This window comes from Phocoena sinus, chromosome 4, assembly GCF_008692025.1.
Source record: "Phocoena sinus isolate mPhoSin1 chromosome 4, mPhoSin1.pri, whole genome shotgun sequence".
NCBI lineage: Eukaryota > Metazoa > Chordata > Mammalia > Artiodactyla > Phocoenidae > Phocoena > Phocoena sinus.
In genome coordinates, this window is record NC_045766.1 from 84805584 (window position 1) to 84827940 (window position 22357).

The following is a 22357-nucleotide window of genomic DNA, read 5'->3' on the forward strand; positions in this document are numbered from 1 at the left end:
TCTCCCCAAATCCTCACATGACTGGCTCCTACTTGCCATTCAGGTCTTGGTCCTGAGAGGTCTTCCCTGCTGAACAAATCAAATCTAAAGTAGCTTCCCCAGTCCAATCATTCTCTGTCCCACCACTATGTTTGTTCTCCTCCTGTCACTAGCTGAAATTATTTTCTTTATTAATTGCTTGCTTGCTTGCTTGCTTATATGTTTTTCCTTTGTACAGTGTAAGCTCTATTAGAGCAGGGATCTAGACTGTCTTGTTCACCACTGTATCACTAACCTTTGAGACAGGGCCTGGCACTCAGGAAATGATAACTAAATATTTGTTGAGTGAACAAGGCATATCATTAAGGAGAGCAGTTACAATTGGGTCTGACTGTTCTAGCTGGCAAATGAGGCTCTAGAGAAGTCCCTTTAAAAAAGCAATTTTAGTGATATTAACTAGCAGGCAATTACATGAACTCATAAAAGATGATGTGTTTGGACTGTGTTTGTATTAACAGGCTTTAACCACATTTGCCCTAGGTTTTGGAGCTGATAAAGTTCTTAATTAGAGGAGTTAAATGATTTACAAAGCTAGGGTGAGGCAGGCAGTATCGAGTGAACAAACAAAAAAAGAGTAATTGAGACCTATGCTAGATTGATTGAAAAATGGCTGTACCTCATCTTGTATCTAGCTCCTTCAATCAAAAGTGGAGTCTGTGTCTTTACCTCTTGCAGCTGGACTGGCCTTATCACTTGTTTTGGCCAATAGAAAGAGGGGGAAGTGATATCATGCCACTTTTGAACCTACCTCTTAAGGAAGCCTTGCATTCTTCTGCCATCTCTTTTGGAGATACAGTAGGGCTAGGCTGCTGGAGGATGAGAGGCAAAGTACAGCTGAGGCCAGTCTAGAAAAGCCAGCTCTTCTCTGACCTGCCAGTTGATTTCACTCTATGACCACACCCAGCTGAGATCTCTGAGCCTAGTCCAGATTAGCAGAATCATCCAGCTGACCCATAGATTTGTGAGCAAATGTAAATATGTATTGGAGTTTTTATGGTTGGAGTTTTTTGGAGTTTTTATGGTTGATTTTTTCTTTTTGTGATACGCGGGTCTCTCACTGTTGTGGTCTCTCCCGTTGCGGAGCACAAGCTCCGGACGCGCAGGCTCAGCGGCCATGGCTCACGGGCCCAGCCGCTCCGCGGCATGTGGGATCTTCCCGGACGGGGGCACGAACCCACGTCCCCTGCGTCGGCAGGCGGACTCTCAACCACTGCGCCACCAGGGAGGCCCTTATGGTTGATTTTTATGCAGCATTATTGTGGCAATAGATAACTAATACAGGAATCAAGGGAAGAACGAGTAATCAGGATCATGTAGTTTGAACTCAACATCTGGCAGGGTGACTGAGAGGAAGGAATAAGAGACATGTATGCAGGGCTTCCCTGGTGGCACAGTGGTTAAGAATCTGCCTGCCAATGCAGGGGACACGGGGTCGAGCCCTGGCCCGGGAAGATCCCACATGCCGTGGAGCAACCAAGCCCCTGCACCACAACTACTGAGCCTGCGCTCTAGAGCCCGTGAGACACAACTACTGAAGCCTGCGCGCCTAGAACCTGTGCTCCACAACAAGAGAAGCCACCGCAATGAGAAGCACGTGCACTGCAACAGAGTAGCCCTTGCCTGCCGCAGCTAGGGAAAGCCCCTGCACAGCAACGAAGACCCAACGCAGCCAAAAATCAATTAATAAAATAGATTTTAAAAATAAATTTTAAAAATAAATTGATACAGATATAATATAATTAAAGAAAAAAAGAGACATGTATGTAGTGCTTGACCCAGGGGTGTCATTGCAGGGGCTCCATAAATACTTGCTGAATGAATTGGAGCTGGGGGTGGGGAGGGGAATGGAGTTCAGGGTTGAGCCAAAAAAACATAAAAACAAAAAAGCATAAAAAACAAAAAATAGCATAAAAACGCTTTGAATTCTTAGCTCCCTGAGGACAGGAGCCATGTCTCTAATCATTGTTTTCATCCTGATCTCATAGCATGTACTGCGAACCCCACATGTATTAGTAATAAAGAACAGGAGGCTCAACGAGCAATTGGCATTCTGCTCCAGGACTGGCTGGCTTCACTTGGTTTTGTAGAAAACTTTGTTATTTCTGCTTAGTTCAATGAAGGAAGAGTTCTATTAGCATTTTCTCTCAGTTTATTCCCCTATTTAGATGCCAAGTAGTTCTTATGTCTCCAGATTTCTATTTTCAGTTTGCCTATATTTAGAAAGAATCTATGCTTGTGCAGTTGGCAGTAGCAAAGTAATCTGGCAGCCAGAGGTTTCAACAGAGCCTACGCCACAACTTTCAAAAACTGTGCTCGCTTCAGCAGGCTGAATAAAAACTTTAGAGAGATTGATATCCAGCTATTAATTTCTGTCTGTTTGTACACTGGTTATATCTGCTAGGTAACTAAAGAGGTGAAACCTATTTTCTAAAATCTAGAACATCAGCGGTAGAGACAGCCTTCCTAAGAGAGGCAGAAAAGATGAACTTCTTTTCCCATGATGCTGTAACTCATCTGAGTCAAAACTGGCAGCTTTTCGGACCCCTTTTCAATCAAATTCATGCTGGGGTTCCAGGTTTTTGACCTGGTTTCCTTGATTAGGACTGCCCTCCTTCACATGCCCTGATCACTCCAGACCCATCTCGTCTGGGCTGCTTAAGAGCTAAGGCTCTGCAGCCAGGCTGCCTGGGTTCAAACCCAGGCAGTGAATTCTTGGTCAAACTGCTTAACCTCTGAATGCCTCAATTTCCTGAACTGTCAAATAATGCTAATACTACTACTTGTTGTGGGGCTTTAGATGAGATAGTCTACTCAGAGTGCCTGGCAAAGAATAAGTACTTGTTCAGTGTTAGTGATTATGATCTGATAAATTAATGAGCTGATAACCAGTTAATGTATGTATACTTTCCAGGTATAATATCTGCCTGTAGACTGGAGATTTTGTTTTTAATTTTTTATTTGAAAATAATTTCACATTTATAGAGAAGCTGTAAGAATAAGAATAGAATATAGAATACTCATGTATCATTACCTAGATTCACTTATTGTTAGCGTATTACCCCCTTTGCTTTCTCATTCTGTCTCTGGGTGCATATGTGTGTTTTCATATACATGTATACGTAAAAATTTTTTTCTGAACCACTTGAAAGTAAGTTGCATATGTCATGAACTTTTGTGCCTAAATATTTCCAAAGAATAAAGATACTCTCTTCCATAACCACAGTGTAGTTGTCAACTTCAGCACGTTTAACATCGATATGATAATCTTATCTAATCTGCTGTCTGTTTTACAGTTTTGTCAATTGACCCAATAATGTCCTTTATAGCATATTTTTCTTCTAGTAAAAGAACCAGTCTGAGATCAAATATTGTCCTTAGTGGTCACATATATTTAGTCTCCCTCAATCTGGAACATTTCCATAGCTATTTTTTGTCTTTCGTGATACATTTTAATAGCATGTTCATCATTTTGAGTTTCTAATTTTTTCCTCAGGATTATATTAAAAATGTGCATTTCTGGCTGTAATACTGCATAAGTGATGCTATTTCCTTCTCAGGGCATCACATCTGGAGACACAGAGTGTCCAACTTTCCCTTGGTCATATTTTTATCACCCTGTCAATAGTCTAATTTCTCCACTGTATAGTTACTACTTTTCCCCTTACAATTACTAAGCGATTTGTGGGGATACACTTAAGGCCATGCAAATATGTTGATCCTCATCAGATTTTCCTGCTAGTTTTAGTATTCATTGATGATTCTTAACCTGATCTATGCAAAATGATGATTTTCCAATTCCAGCACCCTCTTCTTATTTACCAGTCAGTGTTTGGTGTTCTGCTGTAGGCAAGAGTCCTCCCTTCTAGGTCAGTATTTGCTAATGGGTCCTGTCCCTAATGTGTATCTATTTTAGTAATTTTGTTGAGTTTATTAAATGTATATCTGTAAGAATTTTGGTCTTTCTTTCCTTCCTTCCTTCCTCCCTCCTTTTCTCCCTTCCTTTCTTCCCTTACTGATATGGATTCATGAATTTCTATTTTTCTCAATGGTTTATAATTCACTATTCTCCTTAATTGTTTTGGTTCTCAAATTGTCCCAGATGTGGCCAGTGGGTTTTTGAAGTCAGTTTCTCAATTGCAAAACTTCATAAAAGTCACAGAAAGGAGTTATGAGTCAGAGGTAGGCCTGTATCACTGAGATAGTTGTATCATTGTGGTAGCCTTGAGGTTTTTCTCCAGATGAGACTAATCTTGCCCATTAATCTGAAAACTCTATCCTGGCTTTGTTTTCTTTACATTCTCAAGAGGAGAGAGAACATTTGTTTGTTATACCTCCTGCCATTCCTTTGTAGTTGTTTTACAGAGACCACGACAAGCTATGGAATTCTCAAGGTTCAGGCCTGCTCTGAGATACAAGGAAAGACTGGTGCTCTTTTCACTGGGGGCTCCAAACTCTTGGGAAGGGAAATTTCCAAATTACAGCATGATTATCTCCTTTTTTTCTCTCGAGGAACATTTTACTGTAAAATTGATGCTACAACAGTAAGAAAGCACCTGGTAATGTAGTGTCAAAGCATATTTATTACTCCTGCTACTTATTATACCTCAATATTTATTTTAGGCATTAATTGTACTTTTTGATGGAATGTTTAAAGCTGTTTCTAAATCTCCATGTTAGGTAGAACTCATTTCTTACATTCCATAGGATCTACATTAAGTATTTTCTGGTCTAAAAATTACCCAAGCTATCTTTCTGTTGAAGTTTCATTAACTATGAAAATAGCTAACACTATCAGCACTTACTCTGTGCAGGACATTGATGTAAACACTGCAGTTATACTGGTCTATGAGGTAAATTATTATCTCATTTTACAGATGAAGAAACTTAAGCACAGAAAGTTTAAGTAACTTGCCCAAGATCACACAGTTTGTGGCTAAGGTAGATTCGAATCCAGTTAATGTGGCTCTAAAATCTAATGTGCTAATCACTAAGCAGAGACAGGTGAAGGGGGTTGACATTTCTTGAAACTCTTGACATACCTGATATAATGAACAAATGCAACAAACAGGCATCCCAAGTAGAAGGAGAAGAAGATGAGGAAACTGAGGAGAATGGATTTCACATAAACAGATCCTGAGGGAAGAGAAACAGCCTTGGTCAGGATGTCCTCAAGAGAAGAGAGGACCATGTTTGGGACAGGACAGCTTCATGGGCCCATCTGCATCACACTCATTCTTAAATCCTAAGATAATTCCACTCAAAGCAGCAAAGCTATTGGAGGTCACCCAGACATCGTCCATAAATGGCTGCCTTTCACAGTGATGACTTCCTCAGGGAAGCTGGGGAGGGACTTCCTGTATACAACTTCATAATTGACTTCCCTTTCTTTCTGCAAAGGATTTAGCAAAATGCTTTGATTCTCTCTTCTATCTCTAAGGTAAACATTAGTTTTCTTACGATGTTTCTCTGGAAGGATGACATTAGCATTGAATGACATGACTGCCTTCCTGACATAGGAATCTCTCCACTGAATCTCAGTAACAAGACTGACCTTTGATGGAAGGAACAATGGTCACTTTAAGGTTCTTTGCACGTTGTAGATTCCAGGTCTGGTTCTCCTTTTCTGGTAAAAAAGAACAAAGCACAGTGGATCAGATACTATGTTCCTGGTCTCTGATCTGAACAGCTGTTTAAAAACTGTCCAGAATTAACTCTGGTTGCTGAATTTCCTTTTAGCAAGAACTACGTGAAAACCTTCAAACTGTCTAATACTCTCTTTGGTTAAAACTTTCAACTTGGTCTTTGTTTGGGTGCATTTTGGTAGCACTAAGTGAGTCAAATGAGAATGCAGCCTCCTTTCTTGAATGAAGAAGGCTTGACCCTTCTCCTGATACCATATGGCTCAATATGCCACAGACATCTGAAGAAAACAGCTGCAAAAATAGAGAGCTACTACATTTTTGGTTTGCATTTTTCTTTTTCTTTTTTTTTAAAACATCTTTATTGGAGTATAATTGCTTTACAATGTTGTGTTAGTTTCTGCTGTATAACAAAGTGAATCAGCTATACGTATACATATGTCCCCATATCTCCTCCCTCTTGCGCCTCCCTTCTACCCTCCCTATCCCACCCCTCTAGGTGGTCACAAAGCACCGAGCTGATCTCCCTGTGCTATGGAGCTGATCTCCCTGTGCTATGGAGCTGCTTCCGACTAGCTATCTATTTTACATTTGGTAGTATATATATGTCAATGCTACTCTCTCACTTCGTCCCAGCTTACCCTTCCCCCTCCCCATGTCCTCAAGTCCATTCTCTATGTCTGTGTCTTTATTCCTGTCCTGCCCCTAGGTTCATCAGGACCATTGTTTTGGTTTTTTTTAGATTCCACGTATATATGTTAGCATACGGTATTTGTTTTTCTCTTTCTGACTTACTTTGTATGGCAGACTCTAGGTCCATCCACCTCACTACAAATAGCTCAATTTTGTTCCTTTTTATGGCTGAGTAATATTCCACTGTATATGTATGCTGCATCTTCTTTATCCATTCATCTGTTGAGGGACACTTAGGTTGCTTCCATGTCCTGGCTATTGTAAATAGTGCTGCAATGAACATTGTGGTACATGTCTCTTTTTGAATTATGGTTTTCTCAGGGTATATGCCCAGTAGTGGGATTGCTGGGTTGTATGGTAGTTCTATTTTTAGTTTTTTAAGGAACCTCCATACTGTTCTGCATAGTGGCTGTATCAATTTACATTCCCACCTAATGAAACTTAAAAGTTTTTGCACAGCAAAGGAAACCATAAACAAGACAAAAAGACAACACTCAGAATGGGAGAAAATATTTACAAACGAAGCAACTGACAAAGGATTAATCTCCAAAATATACAAGCAGCTCATGCAGCTCAATATCAAAAAAACAAACAACCAAATCCAAAAATGGGCAGAAGACCTAAAAAGACATTTCCCCAAAGAAGATATACAGATTGCCAACAGACACATGAAAGAATGCTCAACATCATTAATCATTAGAGAAATGCAAATCAAAACTACAATGAGCTATCACCTCACATTGGTCAGGATGGCCATCATCAAAAAATCTACAAGCAATAAATGCTGGAGAGGGTATGGAGAAAGGGGAACACTCTTGCACTGTTGGTTTGCATTTTTCTAGGCAGTGAGAATTTGTTTTTTTCTTATATGGTCATCAAAGGACTTATAGTTTACCGAGAACATTGGATGTTGGCAAAACTCTAGAGCTATGTAATTAAGAGATTAAAGAATATATTAGAAGAAAATTCACCTAAATACTGAGGGAACGATGTTACACTCAACAGTAAACACTTTTCGTGTTGATCACATATGGCCTATCAGCTGCTGGGGGGTCTGTGTTTTCAATCAACAGCCTATTCCTTTCCCATGGTAGGTAGTGGGTAGTTGCCCATAACCACTTGTACTATGCCTAAGAGCTGACATAACCCCTGCCATTGGGATAAGTTGCCCTACTTTGCTCACTTACTGTCTTGAAAGGTACAATTTTGGCAATGGGAATTGAGAAGTCTGAATTTTCCTTGGGGAAATGATGACTACTGATAAACATTGGCTCCATTACTGCTCGCTACCAAAATGATCTATGAAAATGGACCTCGATCTGCTGTATAAGATCATTACTTCACGGTAGTAAATATTTGTTGAGTAAAGGGCCCACTGAGTGAACTGGGCCAACTGGGTCAACTGAGGGAGTACAAGACTTTGAAAAGATTCAGGCACTAAATGGCATTTTGTAGTATCAATAATATCTTGAGATTTATTATTTTCTTCCCTTTATTTTTTACTCACGTATGTCTCAGACTGCCTTGCCAAGCCACTGCTGATGACCCTCACTTAGTGGGAACTAGAGATGGTTGGAAGGGGCCAGACGGGGCCAAAATGAGCTTTTGGCTTCCTTTCCATTGCATTCTGTTAGGTTTTTCTAAGTAGACAAATACTCCTCACTGTTCCTTACCCTGGATGAAGAAAGATCCTCCACAGGCATAATCTTCAGGCTTTATCACAAACACCACATAGAACTGCTCACCTGGAAAATCCTTCTTCTGCACAAGACATAAAGATAGGGAGAAGGGAGAAAGTCCATATAATGGTGGGGGCAAAAAGAAAGAGGAAAGAGAAGAAAAGTAAAGTTCACCTCTGCTCCCTAGCTCCTTAGAAAGGACTCACATTCCCATGATCTACTCCAGGTTATCCATAATAAAATAATTGTTATATCCAAGAAATTATGTAAATAGAGTGTTCTGATTTCAATCTGTCCGGTGCCCACTTGAGTGCTTAGAATTGTAGTAGACCCCGTATAAAATATATGTCAACAGTCTATGTTTAATAATTCATACTTGTATATCAAATTCTTGAATAAACTTTATTTTTTAGGACAGTTTTAGCTTCACTATATTAAGTTTTTATTATTTTAAAATTTAATGATAAACCGGTCAGCGGTTAAATAAACAATTTACGTTAGGGAAGCAAAGACTCAAGTCAGGAGACCTGGGTTACAGTCCTGGCTTTGACTTTCTCTAAGTGGGCTTCTCTGTGTCCCAGTTTCTTATCCATGAATGAAGCATGGTTGACAAGATAATCTTTAAGGTCCAGTATATTTATACAACTCTGATTTTTTTAATTATCCCCAAATTTCTGATATTATGTTTAACCCACTGAGAAAATGGCCCAGTACTGAATCATGGGCCCAAAAGAGAAGTAATAACTTGTTGCCAAACATACTGAAAGTAGGAATGTACTGATGTGATTTGCACTTCATTAATTTAGTGTCCAGATGATGTAAAATCTGAGTTTCCTACTATGGTTATTCTTTTGTCTTTTTAAATTTGGGACCACAGAATGCTGATGTGCTAAGGAAGAAAAAATACTAAAAACAAGGGCAGATATTTGAGATATCGAATCTGAGACATTAAAAATAAAAGCCTGACTAATAGAAGTTTTTTGGTCTGATACCTAAATTATAATTAACCTCTCCTCATTCATGGCCTGCTATTCAATAAACAGTATCTCCTTACCTAGAGAACAGATCAAATTGCAGGTACTCCAAGTAAGTACCGCTCTAAAGCCAGGGACAGAATCTCTTTGAAAATATGCTGACATGATGTCTGTACATTTTTGCTATAAAATTACCATTGAAATAATAATTTAATTATCATACCAAAAGGGCAAACTTCTGCACAATGTGGTTCATATTTCTTTGAACCTGTCCATTCTGTCCAGAGTTGAAGTTATGTTTTGGTTACAATATGTTTTTTTTCAATTGAAAGATAGTTGATTAAAAATATTGTTTTAGTAGAATATGTTTAGTTGTTTTAAACGGATCAGATAAACTTTACCCTAAACCGGCATCCCCCATTGGGTAGATTGGAATCTTTTGCCCTTATTTCTCTAAGCAATCTGTCAGACACATGTCCCACTGCATCACAGGTTCCCAAGATTCCCCAAGGGGAACGGAGCACCTGGTAGAGTAGCACTGTCTACTATCACCAAGGCTTTGATTTCAGGTATAGCAATCTTTGTTTTAAAATCAATCAGAAAGGAAAGAGATTCAAGGCACACAGTGAGCGGTAATCCCTTAGGTTTTTCTAAATCCGGCAGGTAACCTGACTGGTCCAGTAGGTGATCTGATTATAAACTGTGCACCGTCATTGACAATAACAACCACAGAAGCGATGTCTCACCTGTAGTGTGATGGCAGCTTTCTTGGTCATGGACTGATAGACACCATTAAATTCTACATTGTGGTCGAGATCATACACTGGGCACTGTAACATGCATGAGGGATAAAAAAGGAAAGCATCACTAATGTCATAGTATACCCACCACACATGCCACCTGGATCACAGGGGAGGGGTTCCCTACTGAGCCAGAAACCATGAAGAGTTTTCCCCCAGAACAGTCATGAAATAGTCCTCCTAAAACTTGGTGCCTTGTCCTCTGAAGTCAAGGTCACTTTATATCAAAGAGAACTGAAAAGATCATCTTAAAGTGTATCACACCTTTCCCATTTTTTATTTAACACCTTATGAAACAGAAAGGGCCTAATGACACAATAAAAATTTTAAAAAGTAGAGCAAACAGGTTTCTGTTTTTCTTGTGCAGCCCACAAGTTGGTCTTCCTTGTTCTCTGTCATAATCCTCCCTCCCTCCCTTCCTTCCTTTGCTTATTTTGGTGAGGAGTCAACTGCTCTCTATCTCCCCAGATCAATGTCTACAAGCACAGACTGCCCACTTGTGTGCACAAGATACTGTTTTTATTATTTAGCAGTTTTGTCAGGAATATGTAGCATGAGGATGACATGGTGGTCACCCTTCTCTCTCATTTATCCTGGGACAATATAGTACTCCGTATTGGAAGGTTGACAGGTTATGAAGACTCACCATGATATTCTGGACTGAGACAACAGAGCATGGATAAGCCATTTCAGACACAACTTTAATGATAACTGACTCCACATCTTCAGGAAATTTGTATAGAAAATACTACGAATAAAAAAAAGAAAGACAGGATTTGTTAATGTTTACGGTCAAAAACTCAAGCTATTTTCCCATGAATAAGGTGGTTTCCTCAAATATTAAGCAGAAAGTTCAGATGTAAATCTCAGTAAACCTCCAGTAATTCAGTCAGCCATTCATCTCTTGCATATTGAGCAAATGCTCTGTGCAGGGCTCAGGCACTAGGAACACAGCAGTGAACAAGAGAAAGGAGCCATTTCATACAATATTGCCGTATCATTTTTTATGGTTTTTCCTTCTCAACTAAACTTTGCTACACTTCATTCTAATTTTGACTTAAGAAGATGCCCCCAACCCTTTGAATTAGAGATATGTGAAATGTGACAGGAGACAAGGTTTGCCTCTGTGGGGTCATTTTGAAATATGAAGCTCCTCCTTGAAAAGCAGATAAGCCTGTTCTTCAAGAATCTTAACCACATTCCCACAGGCAAGAATTAGCACTAGACCCACCCTTCCCCTAGACTTTCTTGCCAAAGAATCTATTTCCTGGCTGGAATACAGTGAGATGACATTTAGATTCAAAGACCAAGCCCTGCATCTAGCCTCCTGAAATATGTTCACAATTTTGGGCAGAAGTATTTCTCCAATATCATCAGAATAAGGGAACATTTATAATAGACAGAAGTTACACTATTTACCTACTTAGATTATCAATCCACTGGAAAAATTTATTAACTCTAAGCCTTAAACATGTTGCTAATAATGAAGAAAGGGGACTTCTGCCCAGTAGTTATAAATATAGAAACTGGTTGAAAAGCTTGACATGAAATATACGATTAAAATTTTGAGGAAAACAAACAAAGCAAACCCCTATCCTAGGGCTTTAGTAAATCTATCACTTTAAAGGAGAAGCAAAACCCGTTAAAACTTCATTCTGCATTCCCACATCCTCTTTATTAACCTTATTCTGAGAACCAGAGCAATAAAAATATAACTTTTTCAACAATCCAAAGCCTTCTGATGGGGAAAAAAATCATCTCAAGATTAAAGAGTGTCATTAACGCTGCTTTTTGGAAGTCTGTTCATGCCTTGTAACAGATGGCAACACTCTCAAGAAGCCACTCCATTTTTGCGCTTTTATTTTGGAGCTTGATTCAAATACATATAATACAGGGCTCTTCCAAAGGTGAATACTCTGGAATTCCCAAGAGGCGTTCATGGTTCTTAGGGGAACCATACTTTGTAACTCAAAAGCATTATTATGGTTACTATTAGCAGTAATGAGCATCACATATATGCCTGTATATTCTAGGAGTTGGTTTTGTGCAAGCTGTAGACATCTACCGAAGGCTTATCTGTATACCAAGGTATTACTAATCGTTTTTTACCTTTAAATTACCATAAACCCCAAATAAATAAACCCCTTGCCTTGAGAATCTACTTTTACCAGAAGGAAGCAAGTGACAAGGATCCAAAACAATGCCTGGAATTTAGTCTAAAAATCACCATCTTGTGTCCTGATTATCTATCCAGTTTCTGTAACCTGCTTCTATCTACAGGAATAGAGGCAGACTGTGGTGCTTCAGGTTGTCTGAGTATGTGCAGTAGTTTGGGTGGACTTACAGGAACAGAAAATTTTTCCTACAGTTCAAGAGGATATAAAATATAGGCCGAAATGGGAACAGTTATGAGTAAAGTAAGACTTTCAGAGATGTCAAAGAATTTCTGTTTTGTTTCATGAGTTTGTTTTAAGTATATTTTACTCTAGTTTGTGATTTATATACAAATTGTTTGGGCTTTAGTGTTTAATACTTTTTTAAAATAGAAAGAAGCTATAATATATAATCATCACTGATTTTCAGTCTACAAAGTACATCACGACATTCACACATTTTATTATATTTATTTATAAATAAATATAATGATATTATATTTATAAATAAATTGATAAATAAATAATATTTATAAATAAATAAATATGATATTTCTATCATATTTATTATAGCTTTCGACAGGACTATTAGACTGTACTCTTTCTGCAGTTGGGGTACAAGTTTTCCCCTCCCTTTCTATATAGATATCTCCCATTGCCCCTAGTAACTAGTGCTTTCAAATATTTCATGAATTAAGTGGCTAATACTCTGAGGGCAATGGATCGTGGGACTTAGTCCTCTTCTGTCACTGGGTGGCAGCATATATGCACTGTGGAGGCTTTCACTGATGGGAAATTTAACTTTTCAAGGTGTGCTGGAGTTGGCTCTTGCAGGTCTGGGGAGCCGATTGTACACATCAATTCCAAACTCTGTGTTCAATGACGTCACGCTGGCAGCTTGAAATCCGCCAGAGTGGAGGTATTTACACTGCAGAAATGGGCAAATGCTACAAAACAGGGCTTTCACTCTAAGAACCAGTTGTTAAATATTCACCAGCTCACAAGTGGTTGTAACAGATTTACAATATTATCCATATAATATGTTAATCCCAGTTTTAGTACAGTATATCCAAGGCCATTTCTGACAAAGTTGCATTACAGCCTACAGAAGACTTATAATAAATATCAGGACATTAAATAAATCTGTTTTAAACTTGCTATTGCATAAACTTCACTCTTTCAGAAGCTATGAGAGGAGAAAGGAAGGTAGCTAGAAGTGTCACCAGAAAAGCAGCCTAAGTCAATCATTGTTTTCATCTATTTAGTCTGTTTATGACTATGGCCTAATGGAGAGCACAGCACAAATATCTAATTCTTCTAATAATTTTTGTCAGCATTCCTGTTCTTTCTTAATGACAGGAGAAACTAATTAATTTTACCCATAACACCTTAGAAATTAAAATCTGTCTCATTTTTATTATACTTTCAGATCAATTGATTATTTTTGTATTTGTTTAGCGGTGGTCTTCCATTCTCTGTCTCCCCACCCCCATCCTGATTATAAGGTCCGTGAAGGCAGAAGTTGCACCTATCTCTTCTTCATCCTTCTATCCCTGGCACCTAGTACAATCTATCACTGTACTTGGTACATAGTAGGCCCACAATTTTACGAATGAAGGTTGAGCCAAGGAACATCTGCAAATACTTCATGCCTCCCATTTTACACCAATTCAAGTGATAAGGTTAAAGGTGTGTCTAAAATCCCAGTTACATGAACAACATTCCAAAAGTACAAATATAACTCATGTTGTGAAAGATCAAGGGCAACATCACATGCTAACTCTACCTGTTACCATGGTTTCTTTGGGTAACACCAACAGGAAGAATCATGATAACCTTGAAGCCCTTCACTTACCTGGGGTTGAGAGGGACTGGCAGTAAAGTGAAAGGCAACATTTGTCCTGAGAAATATAAGGGGGAGAGGGGAAAGTGGGAAAAGTGAAAGAAAAGCATAAGTTAGCAAACAAAAATTGTTTATTAAAAAAAAAAAATCTTAAACTAGATGCAAGGAAAGCCCTACCCTTTGAGAAAGGAGTTCTGGGCCCATAAAAGTGACAAAGTGTGCTGCATGGGAACTTGGTGGTTTCACCTCTCAAGAATGATCAAATTGGGGAACTGATCAATTTTATGTCTTCGTAAACCCATGAAGTCATACCTATACAAGTAAGTACTTTGTTGACTTTTATAGACACATTTGTCTTTGGATTCTCTTAAGATTTTACAATCAAGTACAGGGTTTAGGTGTCAGAAGTGGTCTGAAAGGGAGAGGAAAAGAAGGTTTGAGGTTCATTTGCATAATTCAGATAGCACTTCCAAATTTTGATGTATCCATGGCAAAAGATCACTTTTTAAAAAATGTGGTGGATAGATAATCACCATGGGAGGGTCTCTAGGGATAGGAGCATACTCTTCCTGCCCCTCAAGCACCCCCAGTTGTCTACATTTCCCTCCAAGGTTGTGTCCTCTTGGGGTTAGGCATTGCCTTCTAAGACCCTTCTTAAAATGCACATACCACCAAAAGAATATAATGAAGTTATTTTCTCTCCAATTATTAATTCACTGTGAATTATTTTATTAGATATTTTCATTCTTCTGTGAAAGACAGAAATGATCCAGCACTGAGGAAAAGACAGTGTGGGGAGCATGTAGGAAGCATACATCTGTAGCGCAGGGCGCTGTTGGAAGGAACATACGTGAACAGTTCAAGAGACTGGAAAACAAAGAGAAATTTGCTCTTCTCTGTAGTCATGTAAAGGCTGTTTGGGGCTTTTGTTCTTTCTGGTTCTTGCCTCATTTTTAGTTGTGAAGATCACTCACACATGCCCACTGCACTCTCGATGCCTGCGTCTGGGGAGTGTCATGATCCCAACTGTCCAGTGTGACCTGCACTTCTGGGAACCTGAACCTGAACTTCTTCTGGGGTCCTTCCCCAGCTTTATCCCCCAATGCTGAGGAGTCTTTCTCTCCACTCCTAGTTTTCCTTTTATAAAAATTAAATAGTTTAAAATTTTTATTAAAGATTCCTTTAGAAAGGGCATGTCAGGACAGTTAAGCATGGAGTTTATAATTGGAGGTGTTGTTTAGAAGTCATAAAATTTGAGCACTATTTCTAAAGGTAATGACAAACAATTCAGGCTGTCAGCAGACGAGGCTTAGAGTTTAGCAATGGATGCAATTTGTATATATTCACTCTCAATAGAAATCATCATCAGAGTCAAGGATTGGTTCTGCTGACATATGGTTAGTAACTCGTGATCTTAAGTCACCTAGAGAAGCCAAAGTCAGTGTCAAATCCAGTGTGTGTGTTCTCCTGAGATTCCACAGCCAGAGTCAGGACCCGCGGTGCTGTGTGTGGCTCTCAGCGTGTGGGGAGTGTCATCTGCTATTACCAGGGCAACACGGGGCCCTCAGTTCTGTTTGTTTCCAGGTCAGGGGAACAAAGAGGACAGTGATTTTCTTGGCTGGCAACAGACAGTGTAAGATTTCCAGGAGAAAACAGTTTTCTTTGGCCAGCAATTTGTGTTTCATTTCTCCCCTGTCATTTGAATTGCAGTTATATCATTGAATGTGTGGACATTGATAGGAATTTTCTGGTTTTTTTTTTTCTTGTTCTTTATGTTTGCTTTACTAGTACAACACATACAAACTTTGAAAACACTTTATTTTCTTTAAGACTATCACAGTTAAGTCTTCTCTTTCTCATGGAGTCAACAGTGTATGCAAAATAAACATGGTGCCTGTTGCAGATGAAAGGTTCTGTTTCCTTCCCCATGGGCCTCAGTGGAGGTGGGGAAGGTTTATTTTAACAGGTGTCATTAAGCAACAGAACAAATCTAATTGAGACACACGTACGCCTTTAGTTTTAGAGAAGGAAGTACACAATTTTCGACTTATTTGAAAAAATTAAACACAGGAAACAAAGGTTTATTCAATAAATAAGAAAACCCAAAAGCGAATTTTGTTTCCTCATTTTGGCTAGTTTGAGGGAGAGGGAAAGAGAAAAGGAACAGAGGAGTCAAGAGAGATGGGTGTGCAGGGAAGGGAGACAGGAGAAGAGGGAGAAAAGGGCCCATGGGGAAGGGAGAGAGAAGGGGGAGAAGTATCTACAGGAGAGTAATAAAACAGAAGGAAAAGGAAGGGGGGATGGGAAGAAAGGGTAAGTGGAAAGACAGGCAGAGACAAAAACTAAGTCACAGTGAGCGTTGAAAACCCTCACTTTGTCGAAGGAAATCACACTGGTTATTCACTTGGACTATGGACTTCAGAGTATCATTTCCTGTTATCTCCTTACTGCCATCTGTCATGAGCTGCCTTTGCTTATCCCAAATCTTTCCCCAACCCTCCATCATCTGTAACCCTCCACCTCAAGGCTCTGGCTGAAGTATAAACTCTCCACGCGTGTGCTAAATCCTGTCTTTTCTTCCCTCCTCTGGGACGTTGCTTCTACAAAAATCCAACTCTCCTATAAATTTTATCCACCTTTCTACTCCTTAGTTTATAAATATACTCTAGTCTCAACCATTTTCAAAATAAATAACAAACAAAAGCACCCCCCAGAATTGCCCTCTTTTCCCCAAATTTCTCTCCTTTGATGTCATTCTATATCCTTCTCCTTCACAACCAGCCTCTTCAAAGAGTGCTCTGCTCCAATCCCTCATTCATGCTTTCCTCTCTCCACTGCCGTCAGGATTCTTTTTCCACCATCTCCCTGAGGTTGCAGTCACCTCCTTGTAGCTAAATCCAGTGACTTAGTTCTTAATTTTCTTTACCTGTCTGTGACAGTTGACACTCACAGCCCCTTCCTCTGTCTTAGAACTTCCTCCCGTGGGCTTGTGACCCCTGCTTTCCTGCGTTTTCTTCCACACATCTGACTATGACGAGTCAGCTTCTTCTGAGAGCTCCTATTTCTCAGACCATCCCTTATATGAGAATGTGACCCACAGTCCTGTTCTTGATCTCTTCGTTTTCCTTAGCCACATACATCTTCATTCATATATGTATAATTATATATATTATAATTGCCATAAAATCCATATATATAAATATTCAGTTGCCACAAAAACCACAACAATGGTAGTGAATCACAAGTTTCCATGTTCAGCCCAGGGCTATCTCCTGGGCTCCAGTCACAGAAAAGTGTTTCTCTGCTGGGCTTCTGCACTCTCACTGGCCCTCAAGCATCTCAAACTCCATATGATCAAAATGGAATGTACTCTCGTTTCCCTGACCCTGACCTGCCACGTCTGTCGATAAGCCTCAGCTGACTTGTGACATCATTGTTGGAGTTGTCTTGAATTCCCTTTTTATCCCTTCCACAGCTGACTGCTCACCAAGTCTTACTGATTCTATTAGTGTAAATGTAACCTGGATGCACCTGCTCCCACCTGAAGCACTGTCTTTGCTCAGTATAGCATCCAATAAGAAAAAAAAAAAAAAAAAAAACCTGAAAAACAATGTAGATCACTGTGCTCTACCCCAAAATACCAAAGGGCCATTACATAGGATGACATATAGCAAAATGGTCTAAAAGCCTCTTTACTCATCCATTTCCTCAAAATCTATGACTTTTCACAGCACGGTAGCTGAGCTATCGCACTCAAAACTCTCTCTCAAAACAAAGGCTCAAGATCCCTACTTAGAAGGCTAGAGGAGGGTTGAAGCCTTCAAGTACTCATGTAAGACTATATTTTTGATTCTGCCACATGTATTTTTTGAATTTGTGAATTATCCCCATGTGTATTACTTGACTCTTTTTCTCCCTTACAACTTTGTTGCTACCATGATATGTTCAGGTCCTAATAATTTTTTAATTCTTCTCTGTTCAAACTTTTGATTTGTCTACGTGCCTCTACCCTCTCCTCTCCAGTTCATCTTCTACGCGGCTACTAAAGTTATCTCAAAAAGCAGACCTGTTGATGATATTCTGTTGCTTAAAATCTTTTAGTGGCTCCCATAACCTTAAAGATGAAGTCTAAACTGCCTGGTGCAGCAAAAATATCTCAAAGATCAAGGATTGGGTACTGCCTGTTTCTCCCCTTACCTCCTGTAACTCCACCTCAGGCACCATAGGGACCAGCCTTCTTGAAGCTTCTACTCAGTGGCCTCTCTGTCACTCAGCCCTCTCTCCTGAGCATCGTGCTGTATAAGTTCAACACTCTGCCAGGCACTGCACTTCAAGTTCAACATGTCCCAAAGTGAACTTATCTTTTCCTTCCCTCCTCAAAATTCTCATTTTCTCTTAGGGGCGCCACCATCTACAGGTTAGATGGTCATCCTAGACTCTCCCACTTCCCTTACCCTGAATATCCAATCAAGTTTTGTCAACTTCACCTCTAAATTCTTCAGTTCATTTCATTATTTATCTTGACCACGGCACCAGCCTTCTAATTCCTCTGCATCCAGTCGAGTCCCCCTCAAATCCATTATCCATACAAATATCACAACATAGACAACTGTCTAAATTTCTTTCTTTTTCTTTTTAAACTATCTGTCATGCATTTTCCATTCTTGGGGATATTGTTTTTTTTTTTGGCCGAGCCACATGGCTTGTGAGATCGAACCCAGGCCCACGGCAGTGAAAGCATGGAGTCCTATTCACTGGACCACCAGAGAATTCCCAATTCCCCTTGCAGGCTCCTCCCACCCCAGAAGCAGGTGCCTGCCTATTCCTGCAGCCTCCTGCTGTTCCCTGTCTGCAACTTCACACGCTGCAGCACTGAGCGCCAGGGCAATGGGGTCTGGGAAAAGGAGCAGGGGCAAAGCTGGTGTATGTGCATGTGTGGAGGCAGGTGGGGGAGAGTTAAGACGGCACGGAGTAATGCTTTAAGGCAGAAGTTAATTTTTTAAGCTGGATTTAAGTAAATAAATGCTTCATGGAATTGAGAAACATATTTAGGGCAACAAAAATGAGGAGGATGGTGTTAAACAGAAAGTAAAAATAGCATGGTATAGTGGGAACGGCTCAGAACTGCAAGTCAGAAGTCGAATCTAATTTTGATTTTGGCCTTTCCTGGCTGTGTGAGTTTGGACAAATCACTTAACCTCTCTGGGCATCAGTTTGCTCATCTGTAAAAATGAAATGAGTGGATTCAATTCCCAAAGTTCCTTCTATTCTTAAAATTTATGATTCTAGAAAAAAAAAAAAACGTTTGTAGTCTGCCACTGAAAAACATACAACAGAAACTGCAATGTTGGGAAATTTGAGTTCTTCAGTGTTTCTCTCTATACCTGAGTTCAGATCTCCCCACAGTCCTCAGCTCTTGCCTGTTACCATCGTCCTCTGGATTTCTGAGTTTCCAGCAAGGCTGGTGTGGGACAATCCAGAGCCAGGGAGGAAGAGATACATATATCTTAGTTACCATCTCTTCTCGGGTTTATCTTATTCACATAAAACCCCTGGTAACTGTGTGCATTTTGAAATGCTCTGCATGTCTGGTTGCTGAGGTCAGGTCACATTGTGAGAGGCGGAAACAGAAAACAATATGAGGGAATAGACTTGCAGTTTCACCACATGCGTATCATTCAATAACCCTCTGACAGAGTTGTGACCTTATGGCTTCAGTTTCACAGAATTCAGTTCTCCAAAGGGTCTAATTAGCCTCACAGATACCAGCCCTAGAATTCAAGTACGCTACTACCAGGTGACAGCGACAGGTCAGACACACAGAGACCAGTTAGTAAATGCAGGGCTTCTCCAAAGTTCAAAATGCACTCTGTTCGGGTAAAGTGCTACCACCTCCTTCAAATTATGAGTACGAATTCCCATACTGTTTAATATCACAAATTAATTTGGTTATTAACACAATTAAACACAAGCACCGCATTTAGAAATTGCTTAAAGGTAACTGTTCTCAACTCTGCTGCACATTGGAATCACTTGGAGAACCTTAAAAATGTATATACTATAATGCTCAAACCTCCCTCCTAGAGACTCATATAATTGATCTTTTTCTGCCTTTTTTGGGGGGCTGGCTCTTTGCTCTTGAAATTATCACATCACTTTTTTCTACACCAAAATTAATGGAGGGACTTGGAAAAAAAATGCTGTAACTACTTCACCATCCTTCTGACCATTCATTAATCCATCTGTCCATCTGTATCTATGGGTATACACCGTCAAGGGGTGTAGAGAGGACCAAGATAAATATGTGATTCATATCAGCAACTCCACTGGCTACAGACTTCAGGATAAACTGCCTTAGAAAATTTAAGGAGAGCTTTATAATAGGGCAGAACATTCTGATCAGAAAAATAAGCTGCCAAAAAGTAGTATATATTTTAAAATATTCTTATTTTTTAAAAATTAATCTTTTTATTGAAGTGTAACAAACATATAGATAACAAGACATGAGTATATATCTGAAAGAATTCTCACTAAGTAAACATAGCCGTGTACTTCTCCTTTCCTCCCTGACGGTACCACTGTCCTAACTTCTAACATTACAGAATAGTCTCGCCTGTTTTTAAACTTTATATAAATGGAATCAAACAGTGTGTATTCCTTTTGTCTGGCTTCTTTTGCTCAACATTTTGTTTGTGAGATTTATTCACATTGTTAGGTACAAAAATAGTTTGTTTTTATTGTTGTGTGATATTCCTCGAATGAATAGCACAATTATGTATCTAGGAGTTGAGTATATAACTAAGAGTGGAACTGCGTTGTCAGTCTTTTCAAAGTATAGCAGTTTGGTAGGTGCAGTGGAATCTCATTATGGTTTTAATTTGCATTTCTGACAGCTGATGAGGTTATGTTTTTGGACCATTTGTATAGTTTCTTTGGTGAAGTGTCTATTTAAGTCTCTTGCCTATTTTTTTTCCAGTGGGCTTGCCTGTCTTTTTTATTTTTTAGAAGACAATTATAAAAAGAATGCTGGTCGTTTTAAATAGTTGACCTGTGGTTTGGTTGATTTTGTCCATTGTTAATTTGCTCTCTATTTCATTGTTTTGGGCTCTTATTTTAGTACTTACTTCCTCTTTCTTTGAATTTTATTTTCAGTTCTTTTACTTTTTTTTTCAAGCATTTAATTCAAGAATTTATTTTAATGATCATAACAAACCTATAGAAATCAAGAGAATGATGATGTTTTAAAATACACAGAATTTGGACTTCCCTGGTGGCACAGTGGTTAAGAATCCGCCTGCCAATGCAGGAGACATGGGTCTGATCCCTGGTCAGGGAAGATCCCACATGCCGCAGAGCAACTAAGCCCGTGCTCCACAACTACTGAGCCTGCGTGCTGCAACTACTGCATGCACCTCAACAAAGAGTAGCCCCTGCTCACCACAACTAGAGAAAGCCCACGTGCAGCAACAAAGACCCAATGCAGCCAAAAACCATTGAATAGCAATTATACTCCGATAAAGATGCCAAAAAAAAAAAAAACTACACTAACTGAAAGAAATCTGAAGATTTTTGCTTTTATGAAAAAAGATGAAAAGCGAAAACAGTGTTCAGCGTTTGTTTTGCAGTGTGCACCCTGAGCGGTGAGAGTGGCACTGCCACCGCCTTCCCTGGAGCAACACTCAACATCTCAGCATCAAGCCACCATAGCTGTGAATTATGTCTGGGAACCTCTGTGCTTTATCTCAGTTTATTCTGTGCATCTGTTAGCAAGATGTGTCCTAAGGTAATTGCTTCTTTGCTTAATATCATTTGGCTTATAAAAGGTTTCACAAGAACACTCTACTTTCACATAGTGGGGGAACCTTGTACATACATTTAAAATTTTTGGTTTGTTATTTTATTAGCTATAGAGAAGGTTACCACAAAGATTGTGAATTTGTACACTTCTTCCCATTCTGCAAGTTTTGCTTTGTATATTTTGAAATGATATTACTAGGTACACAGAAATTTAGAATTTAAATTTGTCTTCCTGGTAAATAATTATTTTAGAAATATGGAATGTCTCTTTATATCTAATAATGTTCCTTGCATTAAGGAATATCTTGTATAATGTGATATAATACATCAACTTTCTTTTGTTTAGTATCAGTATGGTATTTCTTTTACTATCCTTTTATTTACATTTATACATTCTTTTTAAAGATTGTACTCTTGTAAGCAACATATATTTAGTTTTCTTTTTTTCTAAATCCCATTTGATATTCTTCGTCTTTTACTTGGCATATTTGAGTCTATTTATATGTCATTTATTTTCATTGGGTAAATATAAACACTGATTCCCCTTCTGAGATCTTCTATCTCTGTCCCAAAGTTCTAGTGAGAGGTCAAAGTCTCAAATATCGTTTCTGTTCCTGAGATCTCCTCATTTTTGCCCCAGAGAATCTATTTATTTCACTGAAGCGGAATCTGAACCTTGCACCCACCTGAGTGCCAGCCCCCACTCTGAGCAGTGCTCAGACTCATAGGCTCCAAGATTC

At 39.2% G+C, this 22357-nt stretch overlaps 1 protein-coding gene across 5 annotated transcripts in view; it reads right to left on the reverse strand.

Annotated features, from left to right (window-relative positions):
- SIDT1 (SID1 transmembrane family member 1) overlaps positions 1-22357 on the reverse strand; it is an 85539-nt gene that overhangs the window by 36277 nt on the left and 26905 nt on the right. For 3 of the 5 annotated variants that reach the window (XM_032630373.1, XM_032630374.1, XM_032630371.1), the window contains exons 4-9: positions 13833-13878; positions 10471-10572; positions 9771-9854; positions 8045-8132; positions 5591-5662; positions 5079-5172 (exon numbers count right to left, since the gene is read on the reverse strand). In XM_032630373.1, the coding sequence (XP_032486264.1) occupies positions 5079-5172; positions 5591-5662; positions 8045-8132; positions 9771-9854; positions 10471-10572; positions 13833-13878 (486 nt within the window). The remainder of the gene's footprint in view (positions 1-5078; positions 5173-5590; positions 5663-8044; positions 8133-9770; positions 9855-10470; positions 10573-13832; positions 13879-22357) is intronic. The other 2 variants (XM_032630375.1, XM_032630376.1) reach the window with 2 other exon arrangements.